A 22887-nucleotide genomic window follows, 5' to 3' on the forward strand; every position below is an offset into this window, starting at 1 on the left:
CATTAGACATCAGGGATCACAGCAGCCACAAGATACTCAGCAAAACCACTGAGCTCAATTTGGAGATTCTTTAACAGCTCTGGGCCACCAGTTTTTTTTGTGTGCATGATATACAGTGTATACTGAGAAGAATCAATACCAGAAACATCTTTGAATGCATTTCCTGTTTATGGCTGTCTTTTTATCACCAGAAATGCTAGAAATGTTTTATGCAGAGGCAAACCAGGAGGTTAATGGTATGCAGTGAATTTCACAAAGATGAAAAATTGTGGCTTTTATATTTTAATGTTCTAAGGATATATGGAGAGAGACATGTAAGAGAGATCTAAAGTAATATTTACATCTGGAAAATTATTTTGAGTGTGTGTGCATGTGTACTTTACAAATAAATCCTCTTATTTAGGTATCAACATATACTGGCGAATCTTCTTTCAGGATTTCTTGTGTCATAATTCCAGGATAACATTAAGCTGTTTAAAATAAATCATCATTCTACAACTCACTGGGAAATATTGGACCAGATTCATCCCAGGTATGACTGAACTGGTTTAGATCTAAATCTGAGCTTGGTGTTACATTTGGGAGAGCTATTATTACTGCACACACTAATGTCAAAACAAGAATATTTTTCATTATCTTGCCTCTAGAGAAACCTTCTGAACTCAATTAGTGCTGTTTGCTTCACCCTTTAGTATGCTTATGCATGGCCACCTGTACTTCCATCCACAGTAATCCTCCCTTTCCCTTTCCCTTTCCCTTTCCCTTTCCCTTTCCCTTTCCCTTTCCCTTTCCCTTTCCCTTTCCCTTTCCCTTTCCCTTTCCCTTTCCCTTTCCCTTTCCCTTTCCCTTTCCCTTTCCCTTTCCCTCTCCCTCTCCCTCTCCCTCTCCCTCTCCCTCTCCCTCTCCCTGCTGAAACCAAGAGCTGTTCAGCTGCTGACTGTTTGTGTTCATTAAGCAAAGCTTTGTGTACCAACGTTTCCTGTTACAAAACACTGTTCTTGTCACTGTGCCATCATAAAATGGTGATTCATGGTTAAATCCATCCAAGTGAAGGGCCTTGGTTTTGCTTTTTTGATTTGTGAGTGTATCCCAGATTGGGCTGCTGGCTGAGGGCACACTGAAGCCCTAAATCTGCCCAGAGGTGGGGTAAAGCATGGCAGATGTACAGACAGGTCAGCTTTATGGGCTTTGCTTGGAAGGAGGAACTGTTAAAGCTGAAAAATTCTTCCCACTTCCCAGCATGGTCCATGTTTCATCCTTTTGGTAATGGCTCTGAGGTTTCAGGGTGGGTATGGGCAGCTGGCCATCAGAAATTGGACTGAGGACCCTTGCAGGCTGCTGGGTCACCGCTGTGTAGAACAGCATCAGATTGCTGCTGACACTGCTGACCTTGACCCACTGCCTTTCCACAAAGCAAATAATGTTCCTTTTCTGTCCCTTATCAAAGGGATGGAATTGCCTGGCAGCACCCACACTTGTATGTTGACACTTCTGGCGTAACTAGTAAAATAAATTAATTTCTCCAGAGGTAATGAGCTTGATATTAAAGAAATGATTCATGCCTAAGATCAAAAGGAAGTGTCTTCTGAAGGAGTGTCCCATGTCCCTCCAGGGCCTTAGATTTCTGTCATCATAGGCAAAGTCATTCCCTTTGGTTTCTCTGAACCTGGACTTTTATTTTTTATTTTGTGAGGCAGTGACTTGGTGAGGATTCAGGTAAAATCTTCATTGATTCTGAGATTGGTATTACTCAAGGTACTGCTGGGATACAGTGGTCCCTTACTGTTTTCTGTTTATGAACAACCCTACCCCAAGGTGCTAATTAGCTGGAGGAGTTGCATGTACACAGAGCACTGGTTTGTTCCTCTGAAACAATTGGGGTTGATGTGACTTGGCTTAATTGTGAACAACCTCTGTTTTCCAAAATCACCAAGGTAATAGCAAAAGCTTGTGAGACTGGTATTTTTCACCTATAAACTAATTGCAAATATTTGGTTAATTCTTAACAACAACCATCCTCATTAAGGGTTTGTTAGATGCAATAAACACATTTAAATATTTTTGTTTATCTTCCACAAAATCTTGTTTGTACTCAGTAGGATCTGCTCTTGGGGGTTGGTACCTTTGTTCTGTGGTTGTGGTAACTTTTTTAAAAAATTCTTTTTCATTTATTTTTTCTCTTTCTGATTCTGCTGCACTTCTTCTGTACTTTTTTTCCACTTCTGGATTTCTCAGTCTTCTCTGAGCTGAGCTCCTTTGGGATACTCCTTCATGGGGAGTCAAGCTTATCACAGTCCTCCAGGCCAGGACAAAAACTCCAAAGCCTGTTAGAATCTTGTTTCTTGTGTTTATTGGGATGTTATCACAAAACTTGGCAGGTCTCTCCAAACTTTCTGCACAAGTTCAGTTCACTGCAATCTGGTTCATTTTCTTCTTATGGTACAGAATGGCCTTGTGGCTCACTTTGTGGCTCACTTTGGCTTTGAAAGCACAGAATGGCCCTGAACTATGCAGTTCTTTTATCTTTATACTTATTTTTATCCAGTTAACAATAAACACATATATATTATTTTTCTTAATGACCCAATGACCCATCACCTGTGTGCTGCACTGTGACATTTTCCATCCAATCACCTACTATTACCCAAAAACCTCTAGGAGAAGAACATGAAGAAGAAAGAAGGAAAAGAAACAACACTCTAAATCCTCCATCTTGTCTTCTGCTTTCTAAACTAAACTCTAAACTTTAACTTTTTCACCCAGTGACTTAAGAAGACTCTGCAATCTACACACTCACACTTTTAGCTTTTCTATCTAACAGTTGTTTCATGTATCACCATGAAAACATGCTCATAAATTTCATATTGTAGGAAATTCAGTGTTTTTCTGGATCTCAGAGCTAAGCATCAGAAACAAGGGCACACACTCTGTGTCTCAGACTCCAACAGTTGTCATCAGCTATTTTCTTGTTCCAGGCGCTGTGCAGGCTGGAAGAAATTCTTCTCTGTGCCTTACTCTGACATACAAATATCATTTGTGCCATGCCAGGTGTTTCTGTTCTGACTTCAAGGATGCCTGAACAAACAGGAGGCAAATCATGGCTGGTTTTAACCTGTGGCTGCTGAGATTAGGTAATGCAGATGCCTTAAACTGATCTTAAGTTTTATTTTGCTCAGAGGAAGAAGGTTCACATCAGACTGGGATGAAAGTCTTGAAGATATTTGTGGGTTCTAGATAATAATGATACATCAGGTTTAAATTGAACTCTGTGCTTCAGAAGTGGCTGCAATAGGAGGAACCAGCATGATCTCCATGGGTTTATGTAACAAAAATGAACACCAATTACAATGTGCTTTTTCCACTGGGACTTAGCCCATCATTTTGTCTAATTATGGTATGAATCCCACAACGGATAAACCCTTCCTCTGTATAGAACTAATTCCCCCTAGAAATGCTAAAAATCTTAAAGAACTCCAATTATAATGAATTTTGCAATAGATAAAGAGAGCCTGTGCCAGCCACAGGGGAAAAAAAAAAAAAAAAGAAAACAAAAAAACCCAGAAAAACATGAAGGGCTAGCCTGGGTGACAAAGAAGGAATATGTAATAGTTTGTATAAACTCCTCTCATACTTTATCTAGGCTTGTACTAAATAAAATGACTGATCTATGAAATATTACTGTCAATTTATTGACATACAATCAAGGAATATTGCTGGATTAGAGAAACTCGGGAAGAAAATGGCTGCAAACATGTTCTACACCACTAAGAAATTCTGAGACAATGAGACCAGGAGTCCTGTCACCAGGCATGTTACATCCCAGAATGGTTTGCCTGTGGTCAAGAAAGGAAAAGACTCTGATTTCCTCACTCTCAGTCCTATTCTTCAGCCCAAGTTCCAGCATTGATTTGATTGGATTTCTGAGATGGTTCACTAAGCTGCAAGGCTCTGCTGAGGGTTGTTAAAAGACTGCTGAGTAACAAAAAAGTCAGCAGAGAAAGGAGCTGCATGGCTTCTTTGGCACAAAAGAGGATGGGAACCACAAAGATTAGGCCATGGTCACTCGGGGATGAAAACTCCACATACACATATTTTATTTTGACTGATGTTCTCTTATAAGTTTAAAACTCATAAGACTCATATTTTAGCAGTATTAAATAAAGAGGCAATGTTTAATACTGAAATTGCCTTCCCCAGCTGTCTGGTGAAATTGAATCCAAACTCTTATTTTCCTTCAATTGAATGCAATATATGTTCATACTTCATAACACTGAGTGAAAGATCTTTCAGACTCACTTACAAGAAAGAAGAAACAGCCTTCCCCAGAGCAAGATTGCATTTATTTACAGATTGGTCTGCTAAAAAAACCCAGAGCAAATGATGATTACTGCTGAAAGATGATACCTTGGGAAGTGAAAACCTGGTACAACTGGATCTAATCACTTGAGGGAGTGACAACAGCTCTCATGGCTTCCTGGCTGTACAGATGTTTGTTTGTCATGTTTGCCTTTCCTCCAAGGAAACCACTGAAAGGATTTATACACCCAGAAACACAAAGTCTCTGTTAGGCAAAACCTTGCAACTCTCAGATTTTCCTGCTTCAATAACACTGAACTCAAACCACGTAATAGCAGTGCAGGGAGAGCTGGTAGTTTTCTCCTTATTTTTACCTTTAAATTACATTAAAAAAAAATGATCTAGATAATCCTTGCTCTCAGTTTCCTGTGTTCTTCTGTGAGTGGCTGTCCCAGTGATGTGCCAAGGTGATGGAAGGAGCAGCACATGGAATGTTCAGAGGTGAGCTGGGCACAGCCAAGCTGCGTTTGCTGTATCTGACCTCAGTGGAAGGGGCTGCTTGTCCAAAAAGATTTTCAAAGCATGTCATACCTAGAAAAAGCAGACTCATGGTCTGTTTGCATTCCCAAGTCCTAGGCTGGTTGTGCAGTTTGGACTGCTGCATTTGGTTTGGCTGTTTTTGCTTCCTCAGCGTCTGCTGCCTGCTGTGAGGGAGGTCACATTGCTCTAAAGTGAGAAATGACTGGGCTTTTTGCTCTGATATATCCTAACGTGTATTTTTACTCCCTATGAACATCACTGGCATTCTGCTGAGATTCATTCCTGTGATTTACTGTGTGGCTCTTGTGTTTGGATTCAGCTGGATCATAAGTAAAACAACAGGAGAAAGCTACAGTCACAAATCCATCCACAACAGACCTTCCTTGGCCTTGTTCACCTCACATGGATTAATATTCTCTGTGTCATGGGTACTTGTGTGCCTGCATAAACTGAACACCCTGACCTAAAGTTTTCATGATAAGTTTCTCACTCTGCCCCCTGCTCTTGAAGTATGAATAATTCTTGTGTTCTCAAGTTTCCTCAGGAGGATAAAAAAAAATGAAAAAATAAAAGGCAAAGATGCCAAACTAATCAGTATTCATAAGATGGAAAGGCTTATCTGAGCTTTTAAGTGGCAGAAGGGACACCAAATGTAAAGGTGTTGTCTACAAGCTTTATGTCTGAACTATCACTTGCTCATGGGTATGGAAAGCAGATTTCTAGAGAAAGGCCTTCAAGACATCCTACTACCTCAAAGTGTGATAAACTTTTCCTAATCTCTTTGTAATTGCTGTTGTCCAGCATGAGCCTTGAAGGCACTGGAGTTTCCTTTTGGGGATGTTTTAAGAATTCTAAGCCAGCAAAATTCATTGAGAAAGTAGAAATAGAACAAAATCTCACCTAGGCTAAATATACACTCAGTCTGTCAGCATTTATTTTCCAAATTGCCTTGCAGCAAATTGTTATTCATCTGTGTGAGTGGAGGGAAGCAGGTCAGCAGAACAATGATGTATCTATAGTAAATTGATGGATAGTTACCAGCAAAAGTCAAATAAAGGAAAAGCAGCCTCAGCACTCTGATCCTAGGGGTTTCTTTCTTCCTGAGAAGCCTGCAGAAGTGCACATGGAGATTACTGCTGTGCTGTGGTTATCTGTTACCCATCCCTTCAGTGCTGGTCATGCTCTGAAACAATAAACAGCTTGGAAATTCAGCACAGCATTAGCCCAAAACAGGTGTATTCAGGGTGCTTCCCACTTTCCTCTGTTTTGTTGGAAACAAACAAGAAGAAGAAGAAGAAGTCGCATTTCTTCCCCTCTAGGTGCCAACATGAAGTGCAAACTGGTGTGGTGTTCCCATCCTGACAGTCAGTGCTGAAAGGGCTGTTGGGAGCCTTCCCAAGGTGTGAAAGCATGAAAAATTTGTGAACAACAGCAAACCCACGTCAGTTTGATTCTGCAGTGACAAGCTGTAAGATTTGCCACTGAGTCTACTGCAGCAACCTCACCCTGGCCCAGATTTGAGCTTCCTGGGGCATTACTGGTCATGCCACAGCAACTTGGACAAATCCTTATCACCTAAAGGTTACAGACTAATATTACAAAAAGTTAACTGCTGTGAGCATGAATTAGTTTGAATTAGGATTGCTAAAGTAGAAGGAGTAAACTGGAAACACTCACTTGTGAGCTGTGGGCCAAAGACAGATTTCTGATATGGGAAGAAGAATGGGAAGCTGGAGGATGCCAAAGCCTGTGGTACACTCAAATCCAGCTCATGGCTCTGTGTTGTCCTGTAAAGAGTTTCCCATGCAGCATTTGCTTGCCCACACAATTCAGAGGGTAGCCCAGGGCCAGTTTGCTTCCAAATCTCCCCTGCATTGTGAGGAAGAGTTCCTCTGCCTGCTGTTTGCTCACACGTGGGGCACACAGAAATATCCCAGACAGGTCCTACTTGATCCTTCAGCGTTGTTGGTAGGGATGTGGGTGAGGTTTTTTTCTGTTTTGGGGTTTTTTTGGTTGTTTTTTTTTTTTTTTTTCATGAAACTCCATAAATAAACTTCATCCAGTAGCTATTGTGGTGCCAGTGTTTGAGGACTTGAAGAGGAACTGGCTTCAGGACAACAGCCCAGCTTAAATAAGATAAATTTCTTGCTTGCAGAGAAGAACAGATTTCAAGCATCAAAGAATGTTGCTGAGCTCTCATTTGGCTTTCAGGTGCCTTTTGTTGTCTTGTAATTGATTTTTATTAAATGGTACTGTGAGAGTAGGACTATGGCCATGCAGAGAGAATTAATGCAGAGAGAGTCGGCTTAGGAAGTCTGTGGCTATTAGCTTGATCAAATTATACTTTGAAAATGGGTTAATAAATCTAGAGGAGAAGGAAGGGAGGAGAAGGTCTTTTGAATTATTCATCATTTGTTTGACAAGTTTACATAGCCATGAAATGCAGGTGGGTGTATAAGGAGTGGGTTATTTATTAATTACATATGAATTGCACAGACCTTTCCCTCTTGCAGCCAGATCTGCTTTCACAACTTAGCTTTGACTACAGCTGGACAAATTCTTTTTTGCCTTCAGCTGAAGAAATTTTAACTACCTTTGAAAAACCCAATCCATCAAAATTCAAATCCAGTTTATTTTTTCACTCTTAGCATCAGTCATTAACTATTCTTGATAATGAAAGGACTGAGGAGGAAATGTTCATATATCACATTCTGGAGAGCAAGTGTGCAAGAAGCCAAATGAGCATTGTGGGGTTTTTAGGCTTTATTTTGATATCTGTGCCCTCAGAGTGAACACCACAAATTGAAGACTGCTCTTACTCGTGCTGGAACTTCACAACCTTCTAGAAAAGCCTGAGGAAGGTGAAGATCTGAGAGGGCTTTATGGGGTAAGGTTTTTGGCAGATGGAATGCATAACATGCAGCTCCTTTTTGTGAACAAATGTGAAATCTGTGTCAGGAACCATAACTGAAAATACCTCCCCCAATCCACAAGTATTTCTCCTTCTCCCTTAACATTCTGTGTAGTCTTATTTTGAGCCCACTGCAAAGACAGAACAGACTTCACCATCTCTAGCTTTATTTTTCTACCAAAATGTCAACATTTGAGTCTACAGCTCATGTACCAACAAAACACTCTTTGGGATTTCCCTTTCCCAGATATATCTGCATGGAATTTTTACTCATGCCATTTGCATTGTACAACTGCCCATTTTTTGCAGGGCACCTGAACAGACTGTGAGCAAACTTCCTTTCCATAGCAGAATTAACCCGGAGTGTAGACACAACACAAAGATGTATTTTCTTTGAAAACAAGTACAACCATTCCATGATTTCACCTCACTTGTTGCCCAGCCTGTAGCAAAGCAGGTGATTCACGTAATTTTGGGGTTTCAAACATTTTTTATTTCTTTTTCAAGTAAAATCAAAAAAGGTCCTTTGGGAAGGATCAAGGATCAAGGTTGATCTTCTGCTGAATTATGTTGTTTGCAAAATCAAGTTTTTCCCTTCAGCCCTGAGAGGATATGAAAATATTTACGTTTATTCTGACATTCTGCATCTCAACCCTTTCTGCTCCATACTTAAAGGGTCTGTTAATACAGAAAATTCATGCTTGTGGATGGAAATCATGTGGGTGAGATTACTCAAAGATTAATCCTGGATGATTTGGGGATGTTATAAATGCATATCATATTATCGGCTTTTTGCAAATATTATCATGAATGTTATACGTGTAAGATTAGAAAATTTAGCTGTATTAATATAATTTTCTTTATTTCTGTTATTGATGAAATTTAGAAATAGTAGTATAATACATATATGTTAAGCTATGACATTGTATTAAAACAAAAACTGCTTTTGTTTGTATAACCCAAAGACTGAAAAAGATGGTTAGAGACCCCCTCTATTCTTAGATTATCTCAGCCAGATGAAGACAACAGTGACCAGAGCTCTGGGGGAGGAATTTATTGCATTTCTGTTACCAGGAAATTCGGTGGAGCCAAGAAGATTGATTAATTGTGAAGGGGGCGAGTTAAAAACTAAAGAAACATCCAAACCTTAAGAAGAAAGTTTGAATCACATATGAGAATTTATGGATATGTAGTAGGGTTCTGTTTTTAAGGGACAATCCTTTGTCAGTGAGGTGAATGCAGAGACACCCGGCCGTATCTGTATACTTTATTTTTATCTCCTAATTGTCTTTCTATTAAACTTTTAAATTCTATAAGAAAAATATGTGAACCTCGTTTTTCACAGGGAGTCCCACCATCCTCCTGACAGCTCCCAGACGAGGAATCCTGGGAGATTTGGGAGCATTGGTGGTTTTTTGGTGAGAGGAGGCTGGCTCTGGCCTCACAGCTCCACTCTCCAGGGGCGGTGATGCTCGGGCGTTTTCTGCTCCATCAGAACAACAGGTGGCACGGAGGAGGCGAGGAATTTACTCAATACTCAGTTTGTTTCTAATATCTGATGGGAGTAAGGATGGGGCAAAGCGTGCTGGTTTAGGTAATACACAGGCTGGTGGAGGGTTTTCTTGCCCAGCCAGTCCCCATGGCCAGCAGCTGGTTTGGAATAGTGGCACCAGCTGAGCCTTTTTGTGAGCTGGTCCTTCAGACCCACGGGTGGGAACGCACAGAGCAGTCACTCACTCACCATTGCTACCACTGTGCCTCTTTATTTATGTGGAAAAACCCCCATTTTCTGTAGCAGATGGACAAGTGGGAAGGGAACGGCCTGCAGGAGGGGCAGGGCATGGCTGTGAGAGCTGCAGTGCTCCAAGAATGAGCAAAACTGTGCAAAATTCCAACAACCACTTCTTAAAGCCAAAGGATGCCAAACTCCACTAGAGGCCACTCACCAAACACATCCAACACATCCCAACAGTCTCTTTTCCCAGACATCCCTCAGGCCTGAGACACTGCAAATGGTAATGAGAAGAGGGGAAAGGCATTCTTCTCAGTGTTTTAAAATATACTGGCATTGTACAGAAAAATGAGGCACCCTGAGTGCCTCAAGTGTGTCAAGTGGGACAGAGACTTTATGTGAAATGGAGCTTTAGAAAGAAAAACTTGTCATTTTCGTGTGAGAAGATAGGGCTCACTTCCATAAGAGTACTATATAAAAATCCCCAGTCTGCCCAAAGATACTGTCTGACATATAGATTACTCATTTATTTAAAGGATAATGAATAAGTTTTAAAGTGTTGTGAGAGTCTTCTGAATTAACATTCCTTGGTGTGATGGAAAGAAGCTCAGTCCTTCCTGACATGTACCTCAGGGGCCACTTTGGCTGAGATCAGAGCACTCAGAATTTGATACTGTCATTTTCCATTGGTAGGTCTGATATTTTATATCAATAAAAGTCTGCCAATAAAAGTCTAGTCTGTCCTGCAGACTCTTGGACATAAGGCTTTTCTGCAGATAGTTGTGCTGGGAAGCCAATGTGGTTTAGTTGCTGATTTAGTATGTTAGAACATTCCTGGTCTAGGTAAGTTGTAGCTTTTGAATGGAGTTTTCCAGGGTAAATCACATGTTGAGCCTGGGCTAGGCTGCCTCATGAATGACACATACCAAACCAATTTGAGCAGCTCGATTTTTGTTCATTTTAAATGTCATTGACTAACTCAGCAGCCATCTGTCTTAGTTGGATTAATACCCTGATCATCACACAAAATTTTGTCTCTTGTGCAGTACTGAGAGTCGAGGAGCCAATCTCAGCCACCATCCTGCCTGGTGCTGTCCCCATGGAGGATAACCTGAATCCTGCCCTTTTTCCAGGGAAACACAGCCAAGCATGGCACAGAGAGACACTGCTGAGAGTGAATCTTTTGCTGTATTTCCTCACACAATCACTGTTCTGGTTCACTGTCCCAAGCCAGGTTGGATGGGGCTTGGAGAACCTGGGATAGGGGAAAGTGTCCCTGCCCATGGCAGGGGGTGGAACAAAATGGTCTTTAAGGTCCTTTCTAACCCAAACCATTCTGGGATTCTGTCATTCACAGATGTGGGGGTTAATGAAGTAAAAAGGAATTAGTCAGTACAGAGAAGCAATGTTTAACTGGTTTTGTACTCAATACCTCAGTGAGGAGTAGCAGTGGTCCTGCCCATGGATCCAGTGTATGTTACTTGTCATTCTGCTTCCCCCCTGGCAACCACCTGTAAAAGCCCAGATATTCCCAGTCCAAGCAGCTCACCCAGAGCTCTAAAGGTAACCAAAAACTCTCTTGTACACAGAGCATTTGAAGAAAATTTTCCTGCTACCATCACAGGTCCATGTGATGGTGTCTTCTCTAATTTTGCACTGGGTTTGTGTGAGGACTTTACACTTTCCAAGCCCTTGGAGAGAGGAGAATTGGCAAATAAGAGTGTATATACATGTGGAAAACATCCAGGGGGTTTTATTGCTGACCTAGACTGTAATAAAGAGTATTAGCTGTGTAAAATACCTGCCCTTTAGAGATGAAACAATTCACTGAAGGTTTTCCTGTGAGAGGCAGTGGCTCTCCCAGGAGTGATTTGCTGTATTTGGTTCCATCTTTTCCATCCACAGAAGCAAAGCCTACCTCTGTATGTCACTCATAGGACTGGGTCAGATTGTTGTGCCATAAATTCAAATAAACATTTCCTTCCCCCGTGAGATTCCACCAGGATATTTGAATCCAATCATATCTTTCAGTGCTCAGTGAGTTTATTTTCCATCTGCATGTTCTCTGTGTCCAAAGCTGTTCCCACTATTCCTTATTGCAGTGCCAGGCCAGGGCATTTCCTCAGCTTTCCTTGGAGGAAAAAAAATGAGAAAAACTTTGGAAGAAAGGAAGAAAACCCAATATGGATATAAGAGAACATATTATTGTTATTATGAACTCGAGTCTGTTAGGAGAGCAATGTCAATTGGGCTCCCAAAACTTACACTGCATTTTAATTACTGAGTGATACTGGGGAGCCTAAAAGGCATAAAAATGTTTATATTCATCCCAGTTAATGTAAAGGAGGACAAAGGAAGAGGTAGAGTGTCTTTTAAGTTTTTTATTTTCATTTCCTGCTGCTGCTGCGTCTTTTTATTTTAAACCTTCCTTAAATTTTGGCTTTATTCTCTTTCCTCTTTAAAGTTCTGTCTCTTTTTGATATCTGGTGTGCAACTATTCACTAAATGGCTTCTAATGTCAGAAAGAAGGAGTTTCAACGGGTGATGAAACATTTCTATATTTGTGAAAATCCGTTGTTTAATTTCCAAATTGCCATTCAAGTGAAAAAAGAGAACAATTTCATGTTTTCCTTCTTGAATGGGAGAAATGCCTGAGAATTTTCAAGCCACTGACAATTTCTCTGCGTGCCCCGTGGGCTCTTCCCACTCACACCACTTGAACTTTGTTGATTCAGAGAGAGAGGGCAGCAAGCACAGGCTCCAGGACACATCCTGCTGTGTTTCTCTGTGCTTTTGGCTGTCATTAATGTGGCTTTTCCCATTTCCTGCAAGGTTTTTAGAGGGGTGTGAGCCTTCCCTGACAGCAGTGCGTTTCTGTAACGTTGATTTTATGGAGGCTGCTGCACACATGCTGCCTGTAGTGCCAACAGCCAGTGACACTCTCCAGATGCTGCTGAGGGTTCTGCAGGAATTCGTGGGGCTCAACAGGCAGCCAGAGCTTCTCTCCACCACCTTTTGCTGAAGAAAACACCTTTCCCAGGCACGGAGCCCTCTTTGCTGTGGGCTCCCTAAGTGGTGGGGATCCTGCTGTGCATTTCCACGTCTGTGAACTGCTGCACGTTCTCGGTGCTCTCTGGGGAGGTGATGGGGGACACAACGTGCTTCAGGCGCAGGAGCATGGAGAAAAGCAGGATCAGGAGGAGAGCCAGGAGGGTGAGGAACAATCCCACGTACACGTAGAGGCCAGAATATTTGTCTGCTGTTGTGTCTACTTCAGTAGCCAGAGTTGGAAGGTGGACACGGCCCGTCAGGTTTCCGCGGAACTTGAAATAAATCTCAGTCATTGCTCTCTGTCAGCTTTGGTCCATTTTCTGCATTTACCTTTGGATCTCCTGCCTCCTCCCCTCACCAGACTCACAAAGGAGGTCAGGAGAGGGAACTTAGCACAGATGGCATGATGGCTTCAGCAAGAGATGCTCCATCCTGTCGGTGCCAAGGCTGCTGCTCACACCCTTGAGCAAACTGCGAGGGACAGGCCTTTGCAAACCATTTTGCACATTTCTGTCATGATGACAACGAGCATCACACTTGTGATTTACACTTCCTTCTGGCTTTTATTCCGTCCTAAAAATACTTTGGGTCTCCTTTTGGTAGGTCACTTCCTTTGGATGGTGAAAAGCTTTGGTCCTGCTCTCAAGCTGAGCTGCGAAGGTTTGCACAGCTTTGGTCCTTGCAAGTGTTGGTTTCTCCAGGCAGACTGAGCAATCAGCTTTCTGCCAGCTTCTCTCTCCCACAGCAGGTGGTTTGTCCTTGGGTGAGCTGGGGAAGGTTGTTCTCCGCTTTGCCAAACCTCTGGGGGATCTCTTCTCTCCTAATTCAGGGCGTAAGGAGTATGGAGTTCTGAGTTTCTCATTAGGAACGGTCAAAAAGTCGATTTCCTAAAGGGAAAGAAGTGTGTGTGAGAGAGAGAAATGACACCAGGTACCAAAACAGCCTAGCCTGGATGTGGAATCTTTAGAGCAAATAGGTAAGAAAACCCTGCTCATGCTCCTTTGAGATGAGGAGGAGCACTGAGTATTTAACTTTAGAAAAAGCACCATGCAAATCTAATTGCTAATGTCCTCTGGTAACACATCACTTGAGGGTACAAGAAGGCCCCACAGGCTGAGGAATCAGATATCAGAGAGGGAGATATGAATCCAATCAGTGTTTTTCACCATGTGTCTCATTTATTGTGTATCAGCACCCTCATTTTCTGAGGCTGGATGCACCTGGTGTTGGAGTCTGAGATACAGACTGTGTGCCCTTGTTTTTAATATTTAGTTCTAAGATTCAAGAAAACACTGAATTTCATATAATATGAAATTCATGAGCATGTTTTCATAGTGATACATGAAAACAAATGTTGAAATTAAATAGAAAAAGCTAAAAGTGTAAGTGTGTAGATTAGAAAGTTTCTTAAATCACTGGGTGAAAAAGTAGTTTAGAGAACAGGAGACAAGATGGAGGATTTAGGGTGTTGTCCCTTGTCCCTTCTTCTTTCTTCTTCATGTTCTCCTGGAGGTTTTTGGGTAGTAGTAAGCGATTGGATAGAAAATGCCGCAGTGCATCACAGAGGTGATGGGTCATTGGGTCATTAAGAAAAATAATATACATGTCTATTGTTAATTGGGTAAAAATAGATATAAAGATAAAAGAACTGCGTAGTTTGGGGCCATTTTGTGCATCAGACACGGAGTGTGCCACAAAGCCTTGTACCATCAGAAGAAGGAAATGTACCAAATTGCAAAGATTAACCTTGTGTAACCAGCCTAGAGAAACCTGTTAAGTTTTGTGACCACCTGTTAATAAACACGAGAAACAAGATTCTAACGAGCTCGGGAGTTTTCTTCCAATCATAAGGACTGAGATAAGTGGAACTCCCCACGAGGGAGGATCCCAGAAGAATTCAGCCCAAAGGAGGCTGAGAGACTAGAGAAAAGTTGTATCCACAGAGAATTGAGCCCAAAGGAGGCAAGGAAAGGGAAATTACACCTGGCAGCTGTCCAGAGCCCTGCCTGTCCCCCTGGAGCAACTCTGCTGCAGGATGTGACACTTCCCTCACCTCCTGGCAGCAGAACTTACCAGAAATTGGGGGAATCTTGATGCTTTAGCAGTGTCAGTCCTTCCAGCTGGAAACAAAAAATGAAAATGCTGAAATTTCACTGTAAATGGTGCATTCAAAATGTACAAAAGCATCCTGTTCTGCTCTGATAAGACCAGAATTTTGGTTTTAGCTGAAACAAAAATGAAAACACTGAACAAACTGATGCAATCATTTATAATGTCCACTGCCTATAAACCTCCATGAGATGTAAAAAGAGTAATAATATTAACATGGTAATATACTATGATAATCAGAATAAATGAAACATTAGGTCAATACGATAAAAGCTCTGACACGTGACATTTCACCCTAATGACATATTGCTGCAAAAGATTTTGACTTTCAAAGGACTCAAACTTGCACTACAAGCAAGAAAGACCTGTTTTGGCTCCTGTGATGAGGAAATATTTGATTTGCTGAGTTTTTGGAGAAGGGACATGGGAGCTTGGAAACACTTTGCCTCCCAGTTCCTTCCTCAGTGCCAAAGCATTTGAGGTAAGAGCTATCCAGTTTGGGGAATAAACTGGACCAGATCCTGCTCAGTAATAAACTGGCCCAAATTGCTGATTGAGAAAGTGGCCTGGGGATTTGACTCCTGCAGTCCCTGTGTGGGCAGGGGACTCTGAGCTGCCCTGGGCAAGCTCAGTGTTTCTCTGGAGCCAGTAACTCTGGCAGAGAATTTGGTGCAGAGGTATGGGCAGGGCAGCCAGGCTCTTCTGCTCTCAATTACAGGGCAATAACTGTGATTTTTCACACTTGGAATCTATAAATGGAAATTCTTCCCCCGTGAAGAATATTCTCATGTTACACAGCAGGTGGGAAATAGAGGGTGTGAAGGTAACTGGATTAAATTCTGTTCTTACAATATGATTTCTCTGCTGATAATGAAGTGCAACCAGTCTGGAATTTGACACTTGTGTGAGTTAAAGTACAGAGCAATGTCTTTGCCCATCCCATCTGCTCTGTTACTGAGAGAAAAAGCCAGAGCTTTCTCTCCTTAACGAGCACAGAGCCTAATGGCTTTATATCCTTCATAAAATTAGACTGCAGAATGCTAAGGACATTTGTCTGAAGTTCAATAATTAACTACAAACCAAGATGTTGAATTAGTAAAGCTCAGCTGGGCATTTATTGATAAAAGGAGCAGTAAGAAGTATTAGCAATGGGTAGCTGGCACTGTTTGGGGTTTTTTTAGGCTCAACTATAGATTTGTCAGGAGCAATCAACTATTGAGACTATTGAAAGCTGCAACATTAACTGCATCTTCTCCAGAAATGAGCCAGAAATAATTCAATAGCTCCAGGCAACCCCAAAGATTTTTGCTTTTCAATCTACCAATTATCCCATTGAGCACATCTCTTTGGATTTAGATCCTGTACACTCCCCTTTACGGAATAGAAGCTGAATGACTGTAGAGACCAACATGGTGTGAAAATAGGCGGCACACAATAATTCTGTGTGTGAAGCAGGTCAGACTATAACTGTGTATGACTCAGATTAGTGGAGGCAGAACCTCACTGGTTACCGTGAGGAGCCCTCAAGTTCATGGACACAGGAACATTCCCTGTGATCTCAGTTTCCAAGATTTAGTCATTCTCTGGCTGAACAATGCTCCAATTCTGAGTGATTGCTGGTGCTCAGTGGGTGCAGACTGATTCCCAGCAGACGCTTGGGGGTTTTTTTATCAGTTTGTGGCTTTTTTAAATCAGGGATTAAAAAAAGCCAAACCCAAACCCAACACATTTCATTTAATAAAAATCTGTAATGAAAATAGAAGCCTTCATACACAACAGGAGAAGGGTTTTTTTCCCAGAGTGTGTCGCTGAGCCAGGAAATTCATCAGCCAGAACTTCATGGGCACTGACATTACCAACCTCCCACTGCAGCTGTCAGGGTGTGGGGAGCTGCAGGTCTGGGTTTATGACCCCTGCTTTGCTCTGCTCTGCACATTTGGAGGTCACAGGGGAGCAGAAAGAAAAGATTTTCCCCCAAACAGTGCACACAGGCAGTAGAGACTGATCCTGCAGCTGCAAGAAATGTTTTTGTCTTGCCCTCCTGCTTCCTTCTACTCCCGTGCTCAGTGTGAGCATCTCTGAAAGTGCAGGCAACTTTCCTGCGATCCCCTTTGCTTCTCCTCCCACTCTGGTCCTTACCAACAGGTCAGGGGGACAAAATGGAACAATTTATTGTGTAGCTCCTTCAGGTGCATCCAGCTGGCTGGCCAGTGTGGTTTGGGTTTGAACACACAGCACCAGGTGTGCTCTGCCTAGGTCACCTTTCCAGAAAAATATCAGCACTGAGGAAACGCAAAGAAAACATCGAAAGTATCAATTCCACCCATGGCTGGCATTTTCTCCCTCAGATCCAGGGAGGGTTTGAGGGGTAGAAGAGAGCCAGGGGGGTGATTGAGTCTCCTCTTTCAGGGGCAGAGAAGATGTTTTGTTCCCATGCTGAACATGCGTGAGTGCTGGCTGTGGCGGTGCGTGGGGAGAGGAGAGAATTCAAAGAGTAAAATTCAAAGAAAAAATAAAATAAAAATAAGAATAAAATTAGTTTTTCAGTTACCTTTCAGAGCAGGCAGCAGTCCCTGCTTCAGACCACGAGCTTGGCGATTCCTCCGGGAGCATCCCGCAGCTTTTGGGATTTGCTGCCTTATGGCCGGAGTCAGGACAGCATCCTTTGAGCCCAGCGCACTTTTCCCCTCTGCTGCTGATGTCCCGGGCTCTCCCTGCCGGGGCTGGGCTGGCGGCAGAGCGGCAGCACCGCTGGGTCCCCGCAGGCAGCAGGGGAAGGAAGGGGCTCGGAGCTGGGAGCCGGGATGGAGGCAGAGCCCTCCCCCGGCAGCCACGGGCAACAGGCAGGGGATGAGGGAGGGAGGCTCTGAGCTCCGCTCGCTGCAAAGTTTCTGCCAGGCGAGGATTAACTCTTTCGTGCTTGCAAGGCTGCGCTGCCTGTTGATGGAGTGAGACGTGAGCAGGGCAGCTTAGGAGTTTCTGTCGTTTTCTGGGGGTTCAATGAGTTTTTTGGGTTTTTTGTGTTTTTTTTTTTTTTTGTTTGGTTTTTTTGGTTTTTTTTGTGTTTTCTTTTTGGTTTTTGGGGGTTTCTTATTTTTTTTTATTTTTATTTTTATTTTTATTTTATTTTTATTTCTTTTTTTATTTTTTATTTTTTACTTTTTTATTTTTATTTTATTTTTATTTTTATTTTTATTTTTATTTTTATTTTTATTTTTGATGTTTTATCTTATTTTATTTTTATTTTATTTTTTCTTTTAATTTTACTTTTATTTTTACTTTTTTATCTTATTTTTATTTTATTTTTTGAATTTTACTTTTATTTTTATTTTTATTTTATATCTATTTAAATGATATTTCTATTTCTATTTCTATATATCTATATTATTTCTATTTCTATTTCTATTTCTATTTCTATTTCTATTTCTATTTCTATTTCTATGTGGTTTTTTTGTTTTGTGCCTCCTGGGGAGGGTTACCTGGTGAGGGCTGCCAGGGTTCCTGTCTGGAGCACAAGCAAGTGCCACCTTTCAGCTGAGACCCTCAGGGTAGTCCCCAAGCGTTTGGGCAGTGGAGCTTTTGGTGCATTTTTGTCCCTGTGCCCACTGCTTGGGGGTTTGGGAAGGGCTGTGTTGAGTTTACAGGTCCTGCCTCACCTGAGTAGCTTGAAACTGCAAGAATGAGCATAACCCCAACTCTGCGGTGTTGGGGGCAAAAATTATTATCTCCAATTTATGAATGTGTGAAGCACAAATTTACAGAGAAGGTGCCACAGAAATGAGGCAGAAGGAGCCAGAACTGGGTGAGAACCCAAACCACGAGGATCCCTCTGACTTCCACCCCTTTTACCTGCATTTCCTCACCCTGCCAGGCTGTCAGAGTGGGGAGGTTTTGTGGCAGATGTCACTTTGGGATGCATTGCAGCTGTCCCCAAGGCAGAGGAGGTGACCAGCACACGAGATGGGGGAGCTGCAGATTGTGAGCTTGTGCAGCTGTGTGCAGCTGTGTGAACTTGTGCAGCTGTGTGCAGCTGTGTGAGCTGTGTGCAGCTGTGTGTGTGCAGCTGTGTGCAGCTGTGTGAGCTGTGTGAGCTGTGTGAGCTGTGTGCAGGTGTGTGCAGCTGTGTGAACTGTGTGCAGCTGTGTGCAGATGTGTGAGCTGTGTGCAGCTGTGTGCAGCTGTGTGCAGCTGCGTGTGTGCAGCTGTGTGAGCTGTGTGCAGCTGTGTGTGTGCAGCTGTGTGAGCTGTGTGAGCTGTGTGAGCTGTGTGTGTGCAGCTGTGTGAGCTGTGTGAGCTGTGTGTGTGCAGCTGTGTGCAGCTGTGTGTGTGCAGCTGTGTGAGCTGTGTGCAGCTGTGTGAGCTGTGTGAGCTGTGTGCAGCTGTGTGAGCTGTGTGAGCTGTGTGAGCTGTGTGTGTGCAGCTGTGTGAGCTGTGTGAGCTGTGTGTGTGCAGCTGTGTGAGCTGTGTGAGCTGTGTGCAGCTGTGTGAGCTGTGTGAGCTGTGTGCAGCTGTGTGCAGCTGTGTGAGCTGTGTGTGTGCAGCTGTGTGAGCTGTGTGAGCTGTGTGCAGATGTGTGCAGATGTGTGCAGCTGTGTGAGCTGTGTGAGCTGTGTGAGCTGTGTGCAGCTGTGTGAGCTGTGTGTGTGAGCTGTGTGAGCTGTGTGCAGCTGTGTGAGCTGTGTGAGCTGTGTGAGCTGTGTGAGCTGTGTGCAGCTGTGTGAGCTGTGTGAGCTGTGTGTGTGCAGCTGTGTGCAGCTGTGTGTGTGCAGCTGTGTGCAGCTGTCTGAGCTGTGTGTGTGCAGCTGTGTGCAGCTGTGTGCAGCTGTGTGAGCTGTGTGCAGCTGTGTGTGTGCAGCTGTGTGCAGCTGTGTGCAGCTGTGTGAGCTGTGTGCAGCTGTGTGTGTGCAGCTGTGTGAGCTGTGTGCAGCTGTGTGAGCTGTGTGTGTGCAGCTGTGTGAGCTGTGTGTGTGCAGCTGTGTGAGCTGTGTGAGCTGTGTGAGCTGTGTGTGTGCAGATGTGTGCAGCTGTGTGAGCTGTGTGAGCTGTGTGAGCTGTGTGAGCTGTGTGAGCTGTGTGAGCTGTGTGTGTGCAGCTGTGTGAGCTGTGTGCAGCTGTGTGAGCTGTGTGAGCTGTGTGAGCTGTGTGTGTACAGCTGTGTGAGCTGTGTGAGCTGTGTGCAGCTGTGTGAGCTGTGTGAGCTGTGTGAGCTGTGTGTGTACAGCTGTGTGAGCTGTGTGAGCTGTGTGCAGCTGTGTGAGCTGTGTGTGTACAGCTGTGTGCAGCTCTGTGAGCTGTGTGAGCTGTGTGAGCTGTGTGTGTACAGCTGTGTGAGCTGTGTGAGCTTGTGCAGCTGTGTGAGCTGTGTGTGTGCAGCTGTGTGAGCTGTGTGAGCTGTGTGAGCTGTGTGAGCTGTGTGAGCTGTGTGTGCAGCTGTGTGCAGCTGTGTGAGCTGTGTGTGTGCAGCTGTGTGCAGCTGTGTGAGCTGTGTGTGTGCAGCTGTGTGAGCTGTGTGTGTGCAGCTGTGTGAGCTGTGTGAGCTGTGTGAGCTGTGTGTGTGCAGCTGTGTGCAGCTGTGTGAGCTGTGTGAGCTGTGTGAGCTGTGTGAGCTGTGTGAGCTGTGTGCAGCTGTGTGTGCAGCTGTGTGAGCTGTGTGAGCTGTGTGTGTGCAGCTGTGTGAGCTGTGTGAGCTGTGTGAGCTGTGTGAGCTGTGTGAGCTGTGTGCAGCTGTGTGAGCTGTGTGAGCTGTGTGAGCTGTGTGAGCTGTGTGCAGCTGTGTGAGCTGTGTGAGCTGTGTGAGCTGTGTGAGCTGTGTGAGCTGTGTGAGCTGTGTGAGCTGTGTGTGTGCAGCTGTGTGAGCTGTGTGTGTGCAGCTGTGTCAGCTGTGTGAGCTTGTGCAGCTGTGTGAGCTGTGTGAGCTGTGTGCAGCTGTGTGAGCTGTGTGAGCTGTGTGAGCTGTGTGAGCTGTGTGTGTGCAGCTGTGTGCAGCTGTGTACAGCTGTGTGCAGCTGTGTGAGCTGTGTGAGCTGTGTGAGCTGTGTGAGCTGTGTGCAGCTGTGTGCAGCTGTGTGAGCTGTGTGTGTGCAGCTGTGTGAGCTGTGTGAGCTGTGTGAGCTGTGTGAGCTGTGTGAGCTGTGTGTGTGCAGCTGTGTGAGCTGTGTGCAGCTGTGTGAGCTGTGTGCAGCTGTGTGAGCTGTGTGAGCTGTGTGCAGCTGTGTGCAGCTGTGTGCAGCTGTGTGCAGCTGTGTGAGCTGTGTGTGTGCAGCTGTGTGAGCTGTGTGCAGCTGTGTGAGCTGTGTGAGCTGTGTGCAGCTGTGTGAGCTGTGTGAGCTGTGTGAGCTGTGTGTGTGCAGCTGTGTGAGCTGTGTGCAGCTGTGTGAGCTGTGTGAGCTGTGTGAGCTGTGTGTGCAGCTGTGTGCAGCTGTGTGAGCTGTGTGTGTGCAGCTGTGTGCAGCTGTGTGAGCTGTGTGTGTGCAGCTGTGTGAGCTGTGTGTGTGCAGCTGTGTGAGCTGTGTGAGCTGTGTGAGCTGTGTGTGTACAGCTGTGTGAGCTGTGTGAGCTGTGTGAGCTGTGTGAGCTGTGTGAGCTGTGTGTGTACAGCTGTGTGAGCTGTGTGCAGCTGTGTGCAGCTGTGTGAGCTGTGTGAGCTGTGTGAGCTGTGTGAGCTGTGTGAGCTGTGTGTGTGCAGCTGTGTGAGCTGTGTGAGCTGTGTGAGCTGTGTGTGTGCAGCTGTGTGCAGCTGTGTGAGCTGTGTGTGTGCAGCTGTGTGCAGCTGTGTGAGCTGTGTGCAGCTGTGTGAGCTGTGTGTGTGCAGCTGTGTGAGCTGTGTGCAGCTGTGTGAGCTGTGTGAGCTGTGTGTGTGCAGCTGTGTGAGCTGTGTGCAGCTGTGTGAGCTGTGTGCAGATGTGGGAGCTGTGTGTGTGCAGATGTGTGCAGCTGTGTGCAGCTGTGTGAGCTGTGTGAGCTGTGTGTGTGCAGCTGTGTGCAGCTGTGTGAGCTGTGTGCAGCTGTGTGAGCTGTGTGAGCTGTGTGCAGCTGTGTGCAGCTGTGTGCAGCTGTGTGAGCTGTGTGCAGCTGTGTGCAGCTGTGTGCAGCTGTGTGAGCTGTGTGCAGCTGTGTGCAGCTGTGTGAGCTGTGTGAGCTGTGTGAGCTGTGTGAGCTGTGTGCAGCTGTGTGAGCTGTGTGCAGCTGTGTGCAGCTGTGTGAGCTGTGTGAGCTGTGTGAGCTGTGTGAGCTGTGTGCAGCTGTGTGAGCTGTGTGTGTGCAGCTGTGTGCAGCTGTGTGTGTGCAGCTGTGTGCAGCTGTGTGAGCTTGTGCAGCTGTGTGCAGCTGTGTGAGCTGTGTGAGCTGTGTGAGCTGTGTGAGCTGTGTGTGTGCAGCTGTGTGAGCTGTGTGAGCTGTGTGTGTGCAGCTGTGTGAGCTGTGTGCAGCTGTGTGCAGCTGTGTGAGCTGTGTGAGCTGTGTGTGTGCAGCTGTGTGTGTGAGCTGTGTGAGCTGTGTGAGCTGTGTGAGCTGTGTGTGTGCAGCTGTGTGAGCTGTGTGAGCTGTGTGCAGCTGTGTGCAGCTGTGTGAGCTGTGTGTGTGCAGCTGTGTGAGCTGTGTGAGCTGTGTGTGTGCAGCTGTGTGAGCTGTGTGAGCTGTGTGTGTGAGCTGTGTGCAGCTGTGTGCAGCTGTGTGCAGCTGTGTGTGTGCAGCTGTGTGCAGCTGTGTGAGCTGTGTGTGTGCAGCTGTGTGAGCTGTGTGAGCTGTGTGAGCTGTGTGCAGCTGTGTGAGCTGTGTGAGCTGTGTGAGCTGTGTGCAGCTGTGTGAGCTGTGTGAGCTGTGTGCAGCTGTGTGAGCTGTGTGAGCTGTGTGCAGATGTGTGCAGATGTGTGCAGCTGTGTGAGCTGTGTGTGTGCAGCTCTGTGAGCTGTGTGCAGCTGTGTGAGCTGTGTGTGTACAGCTGTGTGCAGCTGTGTGTGTGCAGCTGTGTGAGCTGTGTGAGCTGTGTGTGTGCAGCTGTGTGCAGCTGTGTGAGCTGTGTGTGTGCAGCTGTGTGCAGCTGTGTGAGCTGTGTGTGTGCAGCTGTGTGAGCTGTGTGTGTGCAGCTGTGTGCAGCTGTGTGCAGCTGTGTGAGCTGTGTGTGTGCAGCTGTGTGCAGCTGTGTGAGCTGTGTGAGCTGTGTGAGCTGTGTGAGCTGTGTGAGCTGTGTGAGCTGTGTGCAGCTGTGTGAGCTGTGTGCAGCTGTGTGCAGATGTGTGCAGATGTGTGC

The 22887-nt window shown here is 44.8% G+C and overlaps 1 protein-coding gene across 1 annotated transcript; it reads right to left on the reverse strand.

Annotated features, from left to right (window-relative positions):
- Positions 1 to 11576: 11576 nt before the first annotated feature.
- SERTM2 (serine rich and transmembrane domain containing 2) lies at positions 11577 to 17457 on the reverse strand. The gene is made up of 2 exons (XM_058847898.1): positions 17191 to 17457; positions 11577 to 13417 (listed from the first exon to the last, which is right to left on the reverse strand). The coding sequence occupies exon 2, from the start codon at positions 12821 to 12823 to the stop codon at positions 12548 to 12550; it is 276 nt and encodes a 91-aa protein (XP_058703881.1). The 5' UTR covers positions 12824 to 13417; positions 17191 to 17457; the 3' UTR covers positions 11577 to 12547.
- Positions 17458 to 22887: the final 5430 nt, after the last annotated feature.

This window comes from Poecile atricapillus, chromosome 12 (assembly GCF_030490865.1).
Source record: "Poecile atricapillus isolate bPoeAtr1 chromosome 12, bPoeAtr1.hap1, whole genome shotgun sequence".
Lineage (NCBI taxonomy): Eukaryota > Metazoa > Chordata > Aves > Passeriformes > Paridae > Poecile > Poecile atricapillus.

Bases quoted from the DNA above. Each gene is read 5' to 3' on its own strand.
- SERTM2 (XM_058847898.1), bottom strand. From the start codon at position 12,823: ATGACTGAGATTTATTTCAAGTTCCGCGGAAACCTGACGGGCCGTGTC.